General features: G+C 45.2%; 2 protein-coding genes across 2 annotated transcripts; both read right to left on the minus strand.

Annotated features, from left to right (window-relative positions):
• Positions 1-411: 411 nt before the first annotated feature.
• Positions 412-3,924, minus strand: LOC128453003 (5-hydroxytryptamine receptor 1D). The gene is made up of 3 exons (XM_053435580.1): positions 3,606-3,924; positions 2,119-2,279; positions 412-1,979 (listed from the first exon to the last, which is right to left on the minus strand). The coding sequence occupies exons 1-3, from the start codon at positions 3,763-3,765 to the stop codon at positions 678-680; spliced, it is 1,623 nt and encodes a 540-aa protein (XP_053291555.1). The 5' UTR covers positions 3,766-3,924; the 3' UTR covers positions 412-677.
• Positions 3,925-4,784: 860 nt separating this feature from the next.
• tarbp1 (TAR (HIV-1) RNA binding protein 1) lies at positions 4,785-16,930 on the minus strand. Its single transcript, XM_053436294.1, has 29 exons — positions 15,940-16,930; positions 15,764-15,861; positions 15,609-15,678; positions 15,068-15,216; positions 14,914-14,966; positions 14,723-14,820; positions 14,495-14,630; positions 14,304-14,400; positions 14,071-14,160; positions 13,826-13,976; positions 12,922-13,188; positions 12,650-12,747; positions 12,407-12,565; positions 12,091-12,320; positions 11,720-11,954; positions 11,400-11,588; positions 11,116-11,312; positions 10,981-11,040; positions 10,728-10,848; positions 10,337-10,447; positions 10,098-10,247; positions 9,919-10,005; positions 9,640-9,833; positions 9,475-9,556; positions 9,202-9,373; positions 8,932-9,117; positions 8,046-8,170; positions 7,156-7,292; positions 4,785-5,539 (listed from the first exon to the last, which is right to left on the minus strand). The coding sequence occupies exons 1-29, from the start codon at positions 16,856-16,858 to the stop codon at positions 5,359-5,361; spliced, it is 4,842 nt and encodes a 1,613-aa protein (XP_053292269.1). The 5' UTR covers positions 16,859-16,930; the 3' UTR covers positions 4,785-5,358.
• Between the last annotated feature and the right edge of the window lie 1,065 nt (positions 16,931-17,995).

Here is a 17,995-nt window from a genome sequence, read left to right on the forward strand (position 1 = left end):
CAAAATTATTTGGTTTAACTGGTGGGAAAAAACAGGACATCTTTCAATTATGATTGCACCAGGACTCTACGACCCAACAACCATCATGAACGCTGACATCCTGGCTTACTGTCAAAAAGAAGGCTGGTGCAAACTGGCTTTCGATCTCCTGTCATTCATCTACCATCTCTATGGGATGATCTACGTGCTGGTGTGCTCTTAAACCAGACGATGAAGGTCAAGGACCTGCATGTACAGTACAGTACTCACTCTCCAACCTCCCCACACACAGCGCAGAGTATCATTTCGGAAACATTTAGCTCCTCTTAAGAGAAAATCACAGTCGAGGCGTTCTTTTCATGTCATTACAATTTAAAATTTTATAGAAAATAAGGACAAAACCTCATCTAACAAGTTTTATTTTTCCTGTGTTTTTTTTTCCCAATATAAATAAGTTGCTTATTTCAGCAGTTTTCTTAAATAAAAAAACAAAAAATATAACTGACTGTTATGACTATCATGATTATGCCAACTTGGGTTTCAAAGTATTTTTCTGGGCATTAAATTTTTTTTTTTTTTTTATTTATGAACCGAAAGTTTTTTCAGTTAATTAAAAAGAATAAAATACATTGCTACATACTGAACATGCAGTCACAGTCTGATGTGGTAGACACTGTCCCTGCATCACTAACGCCTCATTAACACACGTCATGCTCCACTCTCACTGTTATTTGGCCGTAGAGGAACGTGGCCTGACGCTCCCTGGTCAGAGCAGAGAATGGTAGTCTTTTGCCCTTCTGTGGCCGAGGGGGAACCTGCAGCCTGTCCGCCCGCCTGTCGTCACCACACTCTGGAGATGAGGATGTGTTTTCAGTCCGACACACTTTGCATAGAAACTCGTCAGTAAGATGTTCGAGGTCCATGCAGACAGGAAGGATGGAGGGGGAACACTTGGAGACATCACAGGTTGAACTCTCCGCGCTGGACGGTGGGCTGATGGGGATGGAGTTCAGACTGCACGGGTCGCTACTCCTGTAGTCGTCTCCCTCGGCTCTGACCTCCCCTGCCCTGCCCAACACACTTCCCAGACGTGCTCTTATTTTTTGCCTAAGTCCCTGAAGGGCCCCCTGGAAACGTTTGCTAAGCAGAGCATACAGAAGAGGATTGATATCAGAGTTCAGCAACACCAGCCAGTATGAAAAGGTCACAGCAGAGGGCGGGACAAGGCTGGATTGGCCGAAAATTGCAGTTTCCGTGGCCTGAACGAGGGCCACACCCACGTAAGGTGTCCAGCAGAAGAAGAATGCTGAGATGACCAGGAAGAGACGCACCACTCCGTGTTGGTTAGGGTGCTGCTGGGAGTTCTCAGGGGGAGGCTGGGAGGAGCTGGGAGCCAAGATGGAGACCAGACGTCTGGAAAGAGGGTTACTCTGCTCTGCAGTAGAATTAGGGAGAGCAGGGCTGATACTGCTTCCGTCTTCTCTAGTGACATCAGGCACAAACTGGCCACTCACATGGTAGATCAGTGAACAGGGGTTGTGGAGCGTCCCCCACTGATGCAGCTGAGGTGAAGCGAAGGCAGAGGTCTGATTCCTGCCTCGCTGGACAGCGTCCTCTAAGGTATGAATCCTCCTGGCGTGGCTGCGTGCCACCTTGACAATGTTCACGTAGCAGAAGAGGATGACCACCGCAGGTACAAGGAAGGAGAGGGTGGCCATAGAGGCCGTGTAGCTGGGACTGCTGGCCCAGTTGACGGCACAGCTGTACATGGGGACCACGTAACTGACAGAGCTCCAGCCCAGCAGGGGAGGGCAACTGGTGACCAGAGCCTGCAGCCAGATCCACAGCACCACAGCACCGGTCCTCCACAGGGTGCAGCGGGAGCTGTAGCGCAGGCAGTCGATGATGGAGTGGTAGCGGTCCAGAGCAATGGCAGCTAGTGTGAGGACGGAGGCTGTGCAATACACAGAGGAGGTGTAACCCACGTACAAACAGAGGTGCTGTCAGACAGGAGAGACACAACGTCAACATGTGAACGCTCACAGAACAAAAACAAACAGGTGTTATAACATGATAGGTCAGCTTCAGGTCATGTCAGACACTGAGGGGGACATGTGACACTTAACAGAGGTGACGTACAGAGAAATCAACCCATCCATGGTTCATGATGGACAGAGCGACAAACGGCATGACTCCGACGCCCACCAGGAGGTCGCTGATGGCCAGGTTCATGATCAGCACCGACGCCACAGAGTGGAAAGTCTTGGTCGCAGCCACAATCGCAATGACAAGAATATTACCTACACAAAAACACAAACACACATACTGAGAGGTCAGACAAGTTGGACTCTGCACCACATTTTCTATTTGTTAAAAAGCAATAGAGACAATATCTACTGAGTAGTAAAACTGTGACTTCACAACTGGTGATGATCAGAGGAATTATTAAAAACTTGATAATGATACTATTAAGTATTGCATAATACTGACCTCATGACCTTACTGAGAACCCTTTGTTAGATAAATCTGACACGATGTAAAGAGTCCAAGGTACAATGCAGTTAATTATAGATTAAATTGTTCAGGTATTTAAAACTGCTTTTTCCAAAATACAAAAGAGATGGATGAGATCCCCCGAAGAGGATTTAAAAGCCATATAAATGAACCAGGATCTCATAAGGTATTGAGCCAAGAGCTGAAGCCCAGTGGCAGGTCCAGGGTGTGTGTCATCTGGGACCTGCCAGACATCAATACACAAGGGCATTGACACTTGTGTATTTATATGTGTGAGTTATAGTTTTCTATATATACCCGCAAGCACAAGTATTTATTCCCTGTTAGGTTAAAACGTGGCCTCGAGATAAGCTAAGACCTTGTGATGGTCAAAGGGGTGTGGTTTCAATAACAGTAAGACAAATGCCAGATAACTGTTAATAACAGGTAAAGACTTCAGCAAAGATAGAGATGAAATTTTTTTTTATATCTCTGTCAGGTCAAGAATTAGCAAACTGATGGAAACCTGATAAAATGTTTTCATGGACTAAAGATGTCTAATATCTCATCTGCATCTTCAAATACACAGACACGTAATACTGTACACACAAATCCATCTGTACTGTACTCTGTATTCCTGATCAGCTGATTTTCACACTTAGGCAACAACCAGGTATCATAATGTGGTTTTAAATTCAACTTAAATGCTGCAGTTTTTTTTGTATCTTTTAGATGAAATTCTGAATTTCACCTCCACTTTATTTATAACCTGCATATACAAACATGTGTTGCCACATATTTCTACACAGTAAAGTGTCAACATGCTTAATAATATTCATAATATTTCCACTTAAATTATTGTGCCTGACTGGTCATACAAAAAAAATTACATTTATATTATTATAATGATCAGGTAACCTTTAAAGTGGTTGGAAAAGATAACTGACGACAAATAAATATTCCATTACAAGAACGTTGATATTAATTTCAGTTCAGAAAGTCAGATCATTTTCAAATATTTCAGATTCTGAAATGCAATGCTAAATCTCCAGTAGGCCTTTAAAAGAGTAACGCCTTGTATATGTGCTGCTGCCGCTATAAGCTCAATGAGATGAGACCAGGTGATCGTGTACCTGTCACTGCGCCCAAGCACATCAGCACCATGAGGATCTCCAGCAGCAGCTGAGTCCGCCCGGACACCACGGGTCCTGCCAACCCGCTCCAGCTCCCGTTCCCCGCCGCAGCCTTCAGAGGAGAGCGGGCCTCGGACCAGGAGCCACCCAGCTCCTCCATGTCCCACTCACATCTACCGTCCTCTCATTATGAGCCACGAACAAGCGCGACTCGACGGAAAAAAGAAACGAGTGACGGGAGTGAGCTGCTCCATCTGCTCTCCAGGTGAGTCGGGAGGTTATGGGTATGACTAGTGTTCCCTGAGGGAGGGACACGAGGTACAGCTCATCAGTGTGGGGATTGAGTCCAACCTGAAGAGTAGTTTTCAACTCTCCTGTTGGTGATCGCCCACTTTCATTAAGCTTCTGGTTTCCCAGAGGTAAATGTCTGATTCCTTTTCTCCACTGATGTTTCAGAAAATCTGAAAAGTTTTAAGTATGGAACCAGGCCAACCAGCTACAAGATGAGTCATGAACATGAAACATTGATCCGGAGCAACTATCAATAATGTGTTCATAATTACCTTAAGGTCCAGTGTGTAAGATTTAGGTGAAACTTTCGCAGAAATTGAATATAAAATAAAATTGTACAAATTATTGTTTTCTTACTCTAGAACTGGCATTTTATATTTAAATACTTTAGACTTAGATCGGGAGCGGGTCCTCACTATGGAGGCTGCCATGGTTTTTTATAGACGTCCAAACTGGACAAATTAAACACCTTTTGCAACATGCAACTTCACCACTAGATGTCACTAAATTCTACACACTGAACCTTTAAGAGTGAAGGAACTACAGATCCCATAAATCACTGCAAATGATCCCTTTCCAACACTTCCTGTTCTTTTCTCTTTGAGTTTAACCTTGTTGTTATTAAAGTGTTGTCATGTAGAGTAGTTTTTGTCTTGTATTTATGACTTTAGCATTTCATATAGTGTATAGAATAGTAACAAAGTGTAGTAACGCTGAAGGATCCGCTCAAAGCCAACATCACTTTCGAATACTGGTAGTGTTTAACATTGCCATGGTCACAGTGCGCTCCATCGATCAGAGATTCTTTTGAACTTTGAAAATCAAAATCGAATCAGTTTATCTTTTAGTCCAAATAAAAAAAACAAACAATAACAACATAAACAATAATAAAACAAAGAATGAGCTTATATTTATTCAACTGTATAAAACAAGACCGTTTGCAATTTAAAACCACAAACTCCAATAAAAACATTGACAATGAGATGAAATGTATTAAAGCCTACAAACAAATGCAGTATTTATATGCAATGTGTGATACTTTGCTGGATAAGGACATCATGAACCAGTCCTGGTGCTCGAGGCGAATAATAAGTGCTCACATAAACAAGACACTTCCTCATCAAAGCGGGAGATTTCCATTTATGCTGCTGATAGAGACACAAAGACTGGCTGCATTAACATGACAGCAGGCCCAGTGGAATAGTTCACTGTAATAACCAGAAGTGATGACTCTCATTAAGGCACAAGCACAGCACTGATGACTGCTGACCACATTTAAACCTGAGAGATCCCTGTCCAGATAGAATCTGAAAATCCTTACGGGCCTGCCATTAATCATTATGTAGCGTCTTCACGTCCCCGAGCTGATGGGCTTACGCCCGCTACCACAGACGATCAAGCACAGTCAACATCTGGAGGTCAGACATCACAGGTCCACAGGGCGGCACTGCTGGTTTCTCCTTCAGCTGCGTTTGGTGTCGACTTCAGCTGAACCAGAGGCGAGATGTTGCCGTGTGTATTCCCAGATGAGCAGGGCCGCGCTCACGTGCACGTTCAGGGAGCGGATGACCCCCTGTTGGGGGATCTCCACACACACGTCCAACATCTGGAGCAAGTTGGCAGGAATACCTTCCCGTTCATTGCTAAAAGAAGAGAGAGTGAAAAATAGCTATCAAGTGGACGTTACGGCTAGTTTAACATTTTGGGAAATACACTTATTTGTTTTCTTCCTGAAAGTCAGATGCAAAGTTTGATACCACTGTCTCATCTGTATGATGAAACAAACATGATAGAGTGGTGTCAATGTTTTTATCCAACTCTCAGCAAGAAAGAAGCTAACCCTTATATTTTCCAAAATGTTGAAATATTCCTTTTACCCATTGAGATGATTCATTGTTTATAAGAAAATGTTGTATTCTGTCAGGAGGAAGAGTTTTCCAAAGAGAATTCAGATCAACAGAGGATATAGAGCAGCTTCAGTGAAATTGTATTTTCTAGATAAATTTGGATGTGATACACTGCATCATGTCAGGGGGAAAGCCACTCTTTAGCCTCCCTCCTGACACTCACTCCTAGTGTGGTGAGTTAGTATTGATCATAAAATGTTATTGCTCTCAATCCATAATCCAATTAAAATACACATAATTACAGGATACCAATAATTTACTATTATTATAATTATACTCACACTGACTGCCCAATATGTACTCGGGTATGAGAGAAACCATCTGCAGACTGCTGCTGAATCAATCTTACCCTGGTTGTCTATTCTGCCGTAAAATCAACATTATTTTTAATTCTAGCTTTCATTCAACTTAATGGTGCTACCCATTTGATTTAATTTAAGAGCCCCTGCTGCTAATAGCAAAGTTAGTCCTTCATTTTCTCGTGATGACTCATGAGTAATTCAAACTGTAATCAACTGAGCATTTACTGAGCTCAGGCAGTATAGGCCATGCAAGGCAAACATAAAGAGGTAACGAGTTTGGGCATTCAGCGGGTCCACAGAGGGGGCGCCGCGCAGCGAGGAAGCGTGATTTGATGAGCTACATTTATCTCGAGTGCAACTGGGTGAGATAATAGCCACCTGATGAGAGATTAGAGGCAGGGCGGTGCTGCGTGCACACAGCTGTGAAAGCCCTCCAGATTCCGTTCACACATGGGGCGTTTGAGTAAACAGCGCAGTTCACGCATTTGTGACTTCACAAGTTAAAACAAAACAAGACACCTACACAGATGCATCAAATATGATCCCTCTCTCTGCGCCGGGCCAGCTGCACAACCCCCGTACACATCCGGTGAGGAATGAGTCATGCAGCCACTGTTTGCTTATAATTACCGTAATGTTGATTTCTAAAAATGACTACATGACTCGTCTGGGTCACTCTGACCACAGGGGCGCGTCACGAACTGAACTAGATAAAAGGTTCAGGGTTTTTTCAGTGGCAGTCATCACACTGCTTGTATTGGTTTGTGTAATTCATTTCCATGAACCTTTGTCCTCAGGGAGAGCCAATTACAGCGCTGCGTGCCCCGACAGGTTCAGCGCGGGGAGGAAAGGTGCAGATACCGCAGGGGAAACGCTCTAAACCGGTGAGATAACATTAAATATGTCTCGTCAGCTCAAACCTTTATCTATGTGGGAGTCACAAGGGCATGGGAAAGCAGAGGCTTGCATGCATTTATGCACTAATGGTCGGTGGAGAAAGCATTTTTATGGCTTTTGCTAAGAGTAAGCCTGTATATAAAGAGGTCATACCCAAGAAGTAAGAGAGTCTTCTCAGGGAACTGATAGTCCTGCAGACTCTGACTGTTGGCGGTCTGCTCCACTCCAACAATACAGTACCCGTCGCTCTTCTTCACCTGCAGGAAGTCAGTCAGCTCCAAGGGCTTCACCTGGTGGACAGATACAGGTTATGGTTTAAAAATAGGTTTATAGCAAATAATGAATTAAAACAAATTCGAAAATGTAACACTTGGACATATATCAGGGTGATAAGGAACACCAAAAATGACTGTACAATGACTTTTTATGTCCCAGCCACTGACATTGAGGAGGCGGAGTTTATGATTTATAATGCAGCCAACCACCAGGTGGCGATCAAATGCTTTGGCTTCACTTTTCAAGAACAACGATAACGTTCATCTTTATATATGAACGTATAAAAACGTATCAGCTGCTTTCAGATGGAGGTGGTTCTTTCACTGGAGCCAGAAATATCAGTTTTCAAAAAATATAGGTAGTTTTGGTAAAGCTCAAGAGGAAGAAGCATTTACCGACCACTTCTGTTTTTGAAAAATCTAAATCTTTTATTAAGGCTTTGCAGGGTATAACAAAAGTGCAGCGCGTGAAACTGTAACATATACAAAAAATGCTTTCTTGTTAATTGCAAGAAAGATGTTCATAATACTTTAACAATTTTATCAGAACAGAGTGCCATTAGGAGAACTGCAGCGTCGGTATCCAGCTGTTCCGGCTGCTGCTGGCAGTTGATGTTAATCTTGACTGAGACAATTTTAACCCTGAGCTAACCAGGTCAAATCACACACTTCTCAGGTCCATACCCCACTGGGAGAAGGAGTTATATAAAGACAAAGTGGACATCATAATCGCAGGGGTGAAATGCCACATCACTTTATGCAATTTACCTCTAACAGAGGAAGCCAGAGCTCAGACGAGACGCTCAGGGCCTGGAAGTGTTTGTCCCCGACGTGGCGGAGGCTGTCCAGAACCAGAGCACTGGCACCGAATATCTCACAGGTCCTGCACAGACCTGGAACAGCAACACATGAAGAGAAATGTGTGAATCACATAAGTGAGGATACTTTGACTACTATGAAAGCTCAGGGGGCAATGAGACCATTTGAGGTCCGGGTCATCTGTGTCAACCATGACTCAACATTAAATAGATACTGGTCATCGTGGGCACAGACAAATATAAAAAAGCTGCCCCTTTAATGAATAAAAGTAAAACATTATCAGAACATCCTCACACAATGTCCTTGCTTACATCACACAGTATCAATATTGGTTTTGAAAATGGGTTTTTCCTCTGTAAACACATTTTAATTGATTCGGCTTCTTATCGTCAGACACAAAAAAAAATACATTTGCAGAGCTGATGTGAGCCGGGGATTTCCTGTATAAAGTCTTGATTTGTTTTTTAATTGAAGCTGAGTCTTTGCCCAAGTCGTCATCGTGAAAACTTAAAATGAACTGTATTTTCTGAATAAACAACCACTAACATCTGGCTTTTGTCTACATTGGGAATGGATACAATCAGCATTCACTCCCGGGTAAAAGGAATCTGCAGTCAACAAGAGTTTCAGTCGTTTACGATCGGCAGTGATGGGAATGAGTCCCCAGGTGAACGTACTAATGTTGTGACGTTTTACCAGGGGGAAAAAAAACAAGAAGGCAAACTCCTCTACTGGCAATGGGGAAAAAAGTGAATAGTTTTTTTTGTTGAGTTTAAATTAAAATCTAATTTTGGTATTACAGATGTATTAGGTAACGTGTTGTGCTGCTCCTGACCTCCTAAATTGGTGGGTTTGTCTATGAGCGAGGCCACCACCAGCAGGGCGCCGTGCAGTTTGCCCAGTCGAGCAGCCCTCTGCGGGGGAGCCAACTGAAGTTCGGGCTCCTGCTCCTGGATCCCCAACCTCCAGGGAGTGATCTTCTTCTGCACCTCGGCCCAGCGCTCCTCCTTATCCTGCTCAGCTGGATGACACAACACCATGATACCTTCACATCGCCCCTTTTATTGTGTGATACAAAAAAGTAGTTTTGCTGGTGCTACTGTACTTTTGTCCTGCTGGATCCAGTCTCCTGGCTGGAGCTGGTTCAGATCCTGAACAGGATTTCTCACAGGGAGAGATGGAGTGTCAGGGAAACACGTCAGTTTCTCAAACTTCCACGCTGGAATCCACTCGTCGTCAGCCAACTCCGACAGACTGGGAAAGGTGCAGAATATGGTCTAGGAGAGCGGAGTACGAAAATGTTACTTAGCATCGTGTTACCTCAGAAATGTGAGAATCTAATTGATTCCAAGACTTTTCATTTTTAGCAAAAACAAACCTCAGCGCTGTAATCTCTGATAGGGTGAAAGGCACCGAAGAAGAAGTGCTCATGGATCCTTTTCCAGTTTTTGTTGGCGTTTCTAGAGGGCGAGACAGAAAATCAATACATTAGCATACTACAGTCAGCTTTTCTTTTTTTATATTGAACATGGCATGTGCTCACCCAGTGGTTTGCATGGCCTCAGCCTGGTTCAAACAGGTCTTGATCACAGCGGACAGGCCCCCCAAACCATCTATCCCTTCCTCCGCCAAGGTCCACACCCTCTTCAGGGCCAGTAAGGCATACAGGCGCACACTGAAGTTATGGTTGAAACACCACTGCAGGATGATGTTCAACGCTGTACGCAACTGCGCTGCCTTAAAACACAAAGATGGAGAGATCTGATGAAGAGGTGATGAAGAACAATAATGATGTATGATTGGTGAAACTCATTGGGTTTACCTTGTCCTTAAGATTAGGAATGATGATGTTGAAGTGGACCAGGACTGACAGGAAGGTGCAGATGCTTGTCTTGGTCTTTTCTTGATCCTGTAAAGAAAACAGTCACTGTTAAATCAATTTACAGTCTCACTCATATCACGGTATCTTCTGGTGCACCGCTGTCCAGAGTGGATGCTCACCGTGTTGAAACAGGCCCAGAATCGGTCCATGTGTTGTGGATGTCGAGTGAGGATTAGAATCATCATCCATTCGATCAGGTACTTGACTGAAGCTTGGTTACTGCAGAATCCAGCTTCAAAGACATGGTTCAGCAAAGTGGAGACAAAGTCCTACACACACAGACACTCAGTCAGTCGGTCAGTTACTCACTGATTCATTATTTCCTGTGAGATTCTAAGTTTGAGTGTAGTCCTCTCACCTCTCTGAGTTTGGGCAGTAAGAGCAGCAGCGTTTGCCACACTCTGTTTTTGACACGATGCTGCAGGGAGTTGCTATAGTAACGCACTTTTGACTTCGATATGTCGTTATCCTACAAGGGGGGGGGGGGGGGGGGACAAAGACAAAGTACTTCTCGTTTGGCTGATGTTTCACTTTGCTTGTTTAAGATAAGAGCCAAAATATTAGATGAAGGATTGAGATTTCAAGATAGGACTGAGTTCCTTAAAGCAGATTCAAAGTTCCAGTGAGAATGTGTCATCATAATATGGTCATACTGGGATGCTGGGATATATGATCATGAAGTTATTTTCTGACATTCGAAAAACATTGTTACTAGTGTTGTGGCACTCATTCTCAGAGTAATCACCTACCTTTCTCAACAAAGCCATCACTAGATCCTCCATCACTGTTTCATGCTGCGGGTTTGAGGGATCCAGGCGGCTGAGGAACGCCAATACACATGTGCGGGGGAACTGATCATCCCTGTTATCACTGGAAAATTAGAGCAGGAGATAGAACTGTGAAAACATCTGCACAGCAGCAGGGACCTCTAGTGGCAGTCCTTTAAATTACAGCCACACTGGAGCAACCTCTCACATTACAGCTAAGAAGAAGTCCGCTCACCTTGTAACTACGACATTTTCACCAAGCTGCTCCGCGTACGTTTGAACATCCTGTACGAGTCTTTGAAATAAATAAAACAGTTAGAAAAAAGACACAGATAAAACAACAAATCTGAGAAATGCTGTCAAAAGTTACCGTTGGTCTCTCCTGAAAACTGGTCCATACACACAGGCCTCAGTGAGAATGTCCATGTGGCTGAAAACGCTACAAAACGCTGTGTCATCCTGGTCCCTGCCGCCGTCTGTGGGCAGCCACGTCTGACAGCAGTGTTGCAGCAGGACTCCCAACACGCCAACTTTTGACTGAGACAGCTCGATCAGCTCAGTGGAAATCTAAATCAATCACACATCCACACATGAGAATACATATGGAGAACGTATGTAAGAGCAAATCACAGGAGCATCCAGGTCTTGATTTACCTGTTTCAACGTGGCCACAAGTGTCAGAGCCTGAGTGTGTGACAGCAGGAGCACATTCTGGTGGAAAGCCAATGAGACGAAGCCTCTGAGGGCCGGCCAGAAGTCATGGGCATTCGTGCTGAGTCCCTGCACCAGCTCCCAGCTCAGAGTCACAGCCTCCACACACAGCGCCTCCTCATCCATCAGTAACTGGGATCAAAACGTCACCAAACCGCACAGTTCATCAGATTTTAACTTAGTTTTCAAGAAATTATTCATATCACACACATCAACACCTCATTTCAGTTCCTTAAATTACCCCAAATTTCACAGAGACTCACTTGTGGCAGCACTGTCTCCATGAAGGCGAGCACAGGCAGCACCAGGTTGCTGGGCAGCAGTGCCAGGGCCTCCATGCTGCAGCTCAGAGCGGCTTTGAGAGCGTCTGGTGCTCTGGTACTGTCGGAAATCTCAACAGCCTTAATCAGGAAGTTCAGACAAATCCACTGGTCCCGCATGAAGTTGGCAGCGACACGTCCCCAGTCCTGCAGCAGAGGCCCCTGCACACCCAGATCACTACCCAGAGAAGACACATGTAAATTACGTTCATGTTTCTTAGAGACATTGTATATTTGAGCTGGATATTGTTCTTGAGCCAAAGTTAGACACTTCTAATGACAGTAATATTGTTCGAAAAAAGGTTTCCACAAACCTCGAACAGTCTCCTGTGTGTGGTTTCAGCAGGCGTACATTGAAGTTTCCCAGGGACGACGGACTCTGGGAGGTAGAAGAAGGTGAAGTGTAGAAAAAGTCCTTCAGATCTTTCAGAGCAGAAATGGCCTCTGATCTCCTGTCGATCACTTCCTGCTCCATGAGATCACAAACCGTGGCCAGGGATGCCATAGCAACCGCCTTAGCTACCTGGTGTTCCACCGATGGGATCTAGGGATGAGGACAAAACATAATTAAGCAATCATTCATAATCAAACTGATGTATGAAGACCCTGGCTGCTGACGGGGGTTTGAACCTGCGAGCTCGTTTCTTGCAGGACCCTGAGGCTGTGCTTAATGAGTTTAGAGAAATCACTCTGCTGGACTTTATGGTGGTACTGGGGCTCAGAATGAGACATGACCAGCAGCTGCCTCAGGACCCTCAGATACAGGTCTGCCCGCTCCACGTCAAATAGCTGTTATAAAAAAAAAAAACATGTTAGAGCTGGAGGCCTCGGTGCTAATTACAGCGATGGTGACTTGCTCGACTTGCTGTTTACCTCCTGCAGCTCCCCACACAGCCGCCTCAAGATAAACTCCTGGATTGGATCCGCAAGTTGAAAAATGAGCTTCTCCATGGCAACGCTCACGCTATCGCCTGTGAAGAGCAGAGTGAAAAGAGGTGAACGTTACTCACTCCAGGGTGCTCCATAAATTATGACTTTATTCTGTGTTTTTTCTGTGGCTCTAACACTTGTATCGTATCCCTCAGCTTGACCTACTGCATATTTATGGACAGCCACGGAAATAAATCAGTGTAATCCTTACAAACCTTGCTCTCCTCCGACAGCCTGACTTCTTGGTGATCGTTCAAGCTGCAGCAGCCGCAGCACAAGCTGCAGGCTCTTGTCGCTCTTGCGCAGAGGAAGGTAAATGTTGGTGCGGACTCTGCTCAGGGTTTCCAGCAGAGGCGAGAGTAATGACTCCAGAGTTTTACTGAGCTCTTTGGATGGCTGACTCTTCTCCATGTCCACACACAGCAGAAAGGCCCTGGCCAACTTGTCTGCCTCTTTGGAGTCAGGTAACATCTCAGTCTGACCTGCGGAGCAACACAACTGACTTTACATGATGGTGAAAAGTGTAATTATACCTACAGATAGACTTTTTGATTTAATCACCTCGGTTTGTTTGTTTGTCAGCAGGATTTTGCATAAACTACAGATCAGATTTCCTCAAAACTTGGAAGGAACAAGAAAGAAAGAACCATACAATTTTGGCACGGATCCGATCAAACTCGAAATTCAGTAATCTTCCATTAGTCTCTTGCATTGCGAGATATTTTATTTTTTTTACATTTTCAAATTTTTCTTGTGAAAAATGGATCTTGATGAGAAACAATCTGGCAAATTTAGGTGAGTGATTTCTATGAGTATGTGCAATTTGGTCTGACTTATTGAATTGAAGGGACTGTTGACAGTGAGGGGAGAGAGCTCCTCAGTTGAGGGGGCGCTCGAGATATCAAACATCGTGCCAGGAAAAAAAAGAAAAGGCAAACTCCTCGAAAGGCAAAGGGAAAGGAGTTAATATGCTTTTTTAGCCTCTAAAGCCAATTTAAAAAACGGCATGTACCTGCTAATTATTGGGTAAATGAGTCGGCACAATTTGATATGACTTGATTGACTTTAAGGACCCTGGCGGAGGAATGTACTTAACCGAGTGCTTCAATTCAGCCTCACCTGTGCTGGCTGGAACTCGGAGATACGCCTGGATCTCGCCTTCAACGTAGCGTCTGACAGTTTCTTTCTTTGAGGCTGCACCTGTAGAATCACCGTCACCCACAATCCTGGGCTTGAAACTGCCTTCGTTGTTCGACAGCCATACGCACACCTGCAGTGGTGTCACAGACATGGAGGGCTGCAAATGAGTCAATCGTAAAATGATTCATGTGAATTGTTGGTGTTGAGTGTCTGATGCAATGTACCTGACTCCAGATCTGCGTCCCTCTACACAGTGACTCGTCTGCACGGAAATGCATCAGGAAACTAAAGAAGTCATCTAAGCTCACTGCACTCTGAAAAGAAGACAGTTCAATACCAGAACTTCGTACATTCAGAGCTTCAGATGTTTGAAAATGTGAAACCAGCAGTAAAGAGCTCGGATCAAATAATGTTAAAAGATTGATTCTTTTTTTTAAATACACTGTTTGTGTCTTACCACGTCTGTGAAAGAGAGGGCGCTGTTCAGCAGGAAGCACTGGGCTGCTCCTCTTAACAGCGGTTGATGTGTGATCATGGTGCAGCACAGCACCTCCCTGTAACAAAAAACCACAGACAATTTGAACACCTGCATGAAGAATGAACTGCTGGGAGCTGGTCTGAGTGAGAGGAACTGTGATGATGAGGAACCTCAGAGCTGTGAGTCCGTCGATCCCCAGCACGGGACTGGGAGGGAGCTTTGATAGAGCCTGGGAGAGGAAGAGGAGGGGCACGGCGCACCAGTGCTTCGAGCCCAGCTGCTGAATCAGCTGCAGCAACACACAACCTGACAAAGAAAACACAACAGTCAGAGGTGGAGAGGGTTTTAGGCATCGCTAATTGAAAAGAGCTTTATCTGCGGCTTCTGTTGTCCTGTACCTCTGTTCTCTAGTGGTAGGCTACTGAAGAAGGTGACCATGAAGACTTGGAGCTTAGCCCCCAGCTCAGGACAGTCTCCTACACTCTGCCCAACTGACCTAAATGCCGGCAGAAGGTGGATTTGATAAAGACTGCTGGAAAAAACAACAACTTAAAAACACACCACTATCTGCAGTGATTTAAAACCTCACCTGTGGAAGAGTGATGTTTCCGACAGAACATCCATCAAAGGCCCAACGATGAACTGAGAAAACAAAAGAAGACAAAACCTTAATGAAGAAATGTAACTTATTGATAGTGCATGAATAAGCCTGAATGCCACTGGATAAGTGTCTGGGCCTGTACCTGAGAAAAGGCCAAAGCGAAGGCCGGCTGTCCGAGGACCTGCAGCTCGAGCAGGTGACACACTCCCTCTCTCATCAAGGATTTATTCTCACTGTGGAACATCCGCTGGTAAACACACAGCAGCCAGGACGGGTGGAAGAGGCCTTGACCTGAAGCCACAATATCATCAGACATATAGAGACTTTAATATAGAAAGAACAACGGGGTGAATGTGCAAGCTCTGTAATGTTTGATCTTTGTTTTTTGAGTCATTGCTGAGAAATCATTATTTATCTGAAAAGGCACTTTACCTCTTACAGCAGTTAGTGATAAGGGCACGGTCGGGTACATAGAAAATGTCACTACTGTTTGAATGTTGACGTTGTAATAAAGCTCTAAGAATAAGACACCATTCTTCAGTTCTGCTCCCTCAGAACTTTTATTAAAGGAGTTGTGTCTTTGCTCGACTTAGTTTTTTCCTCCTGACATCAGCAGCATCAGCAGCCATTTCATTAAGATCAGTGACGGAGCGGCACAACAGACTGATGAACTCGAATGTTACCTTGACTATCATTCAGTGTTGTTTGGATCAACGTGTCTATTCTGTTCAGAACAGGCCGGACGACATGGACCTGCAGAAGAAAAGGAGAGCAGCAGGATGAGAGAGTGCCACCACCATGTCCTCTATCGGTTGTGGTGATCCAACCGATCCTCTACCTGGTTCTCCTCCAGGGTCTCCATCACCAGAGCGTAGTCCTCCCAGAACTCCTTGAGCAACCCGCTCCTGCTTGGGGCCCATTTGAACAATACCTCACCTGCAACAATATGAAGACCAGTGAGAAAACCAGCCAGAATGGAATAGATAAGTTAAAGTTGTTATCAAAGCATTTTACCTTCAGCTGATGGAGAGAGGGGGCAGTCCACCTGCTGCTGCTCCGACAGGGCCACGCACATCTTCAGCAGGTACAAAGCCCTCTTACGGGACACGCTGTCCCGGTGCGTCAGCCCGTCCTGAACCATCCTCCAGAACTGGACGCGCAGACGAGGGTCGGCCTCACCAGAGGGGGAGTCGGGGCTGTGAGGGTCCAGCAGGTGGTCTGACACGGCGGTCACGCACAGCAGGGCCCGCTCTGTGACCACTGGTGTGCGGTCAGCGCGGTGCCAGCAGCTCAGGTCGTCCAGGATCGACTGGAGGACGCGTTGTTTCCCGGCACCGTCGCAGCAGGTCAGCAGCGTCAGGAGCAGCCGGACCGTGACCCTGCAGAGCCGCGCATCGGGGAGGGTTTTCACGCAGGACACGGCAGCGGACACGGTGCTGAGGGTGAGCTGCTCATCCGCTGACAGGGCTGGAACGAGGGCAGCCATGACTTCACCGGACACCTCCACACTGAGTCGCCCCGGCTCCTCCTCTGACCGCTGCAGACACGGCAGCACGTACCGAGCCACTCGCCCCGGTACAGCCTCGTCACACAGCGGGACGCAGGCGCTCAGAAGCCGGCAGGCAGCAGCCGTTTTCTCCCTGCTGCCCCTCGCGGCTTCACCGGCTTCTTGTGCCGATATTGTGCCGAGGAGAGGCAGGCACCGCGTCCAGATAACAGACTCGATTTTACCCTGAATGTGTCGTCTCTTCTCGGATGTAAACGGAGACGAGTCCGAGTCCTCCAGGAGTGGACCGAGACCGGAGATGACAGCAGTCAGCGCCTCCACCCGCTCCGGCGCCGGACACGACTCGCTCGGCCAGGACAAGGACTCGAAGAGGCGGTCATAGTCTGGAGCGCTGGAGAGAACCGCGTCTATTAACACTGAAGACATGACAGGGGGCTGCTAAAGAGAGAGTTGCAGAGGACCGGCTTCACAGCCAGCGGCCATGGGCAACACGTTTTACTCAGGAATGTAAACTTCCGCCTACGTCAACTCAAAGTCTCGCGAGAGTTGGGAATTAGATATATGAATACAGCTCGATGGGATAGATATAGAAAGACATTGTTGTGCAAGTTCACTACTCTCATGAACTAGTTCAAAGTTCAGTTCATACAAGTAAACATGAATAGTTCACGTTCATAGTTCACCATTTAAATTCTGAACTAGTTCATAGTTCAGTTAATTTCATAGTTTTAAGGTGGAAAGTGAGAATGAAAGACTTAACTTGTTAAAGAAAACCTTATCCGTCAGTACCCCTTGACTTTACTGTCGGAATCTTTATAAGAGTGTGTGTAAAAATCCCTCAGATAATAATAAGGTGCATCGGATCTTGGATGTAGTTGCTGAGAGTCTGCGTCTCTGCTTTCTCTTGCCATCTGTATATGAGACCGAGAGCTGTTGTGTTGCAGGTATGGCCTGCCCCTTTAAGGAAAGTTTGTAGTGTGTGACGTAGTGCACCTGGGAATTGTGGGAAAAGACGCTAAAAGTGTGTAGTGACTTTTAGATACTGGATGATTTAACATACTTTAACAACCTATTGTTAGAGAATAACCCAGTACCAGTTCCAACCTTGTCTTCGGCCGCCTTACAAGAATCACAGTCTGCTGTGATGTCCTGAGGCTGCCCCCTGCTGGCTGCTAGGTTAATCACAAGATGGTTTGTGCAGCCTGTGATTAACTGAGGTAAATCTTTAATATCCTTCAAGGGCAATTTGATGTACAACCAGCAATCAGTGCACGACAAAAATAAACATATATATACAATGTAAATAAAACACAATATAAAAACCCTATAGAATAGGTAGCAGGGGGGAATTAGCTTTAAATAAATTAATTGATAAGTCGACCAACAGAAAATTAACCGTCAACCATTTAGATATTCTACTTTTAATTTCCTGTTGTGTTTCTAATAATTATTAATGTTGGGGACATTTCCTTGATAAATGGGTGGAGGTTTTATTACCTCTGCTAAGGAGGTTATGTTTTCATCTCTGATTTGTCAGTCAACAGGTTTATGTGACAAACTACT

Source organism: Pleuronectes platessa, chromosome 12 (assembly GCF_947347685.1).
Source record: "Pleuronectes platessa chromosome 12, fPlePla1.1, whole genome shotgun sequence".
Taxonomy (NCBI): Eukaryota; Metazoa; Chordata; class Actinopteri; order Pleuronectiformes; family Pleuronectidae; genus Pleuronectes; species Pleuronectes platessa.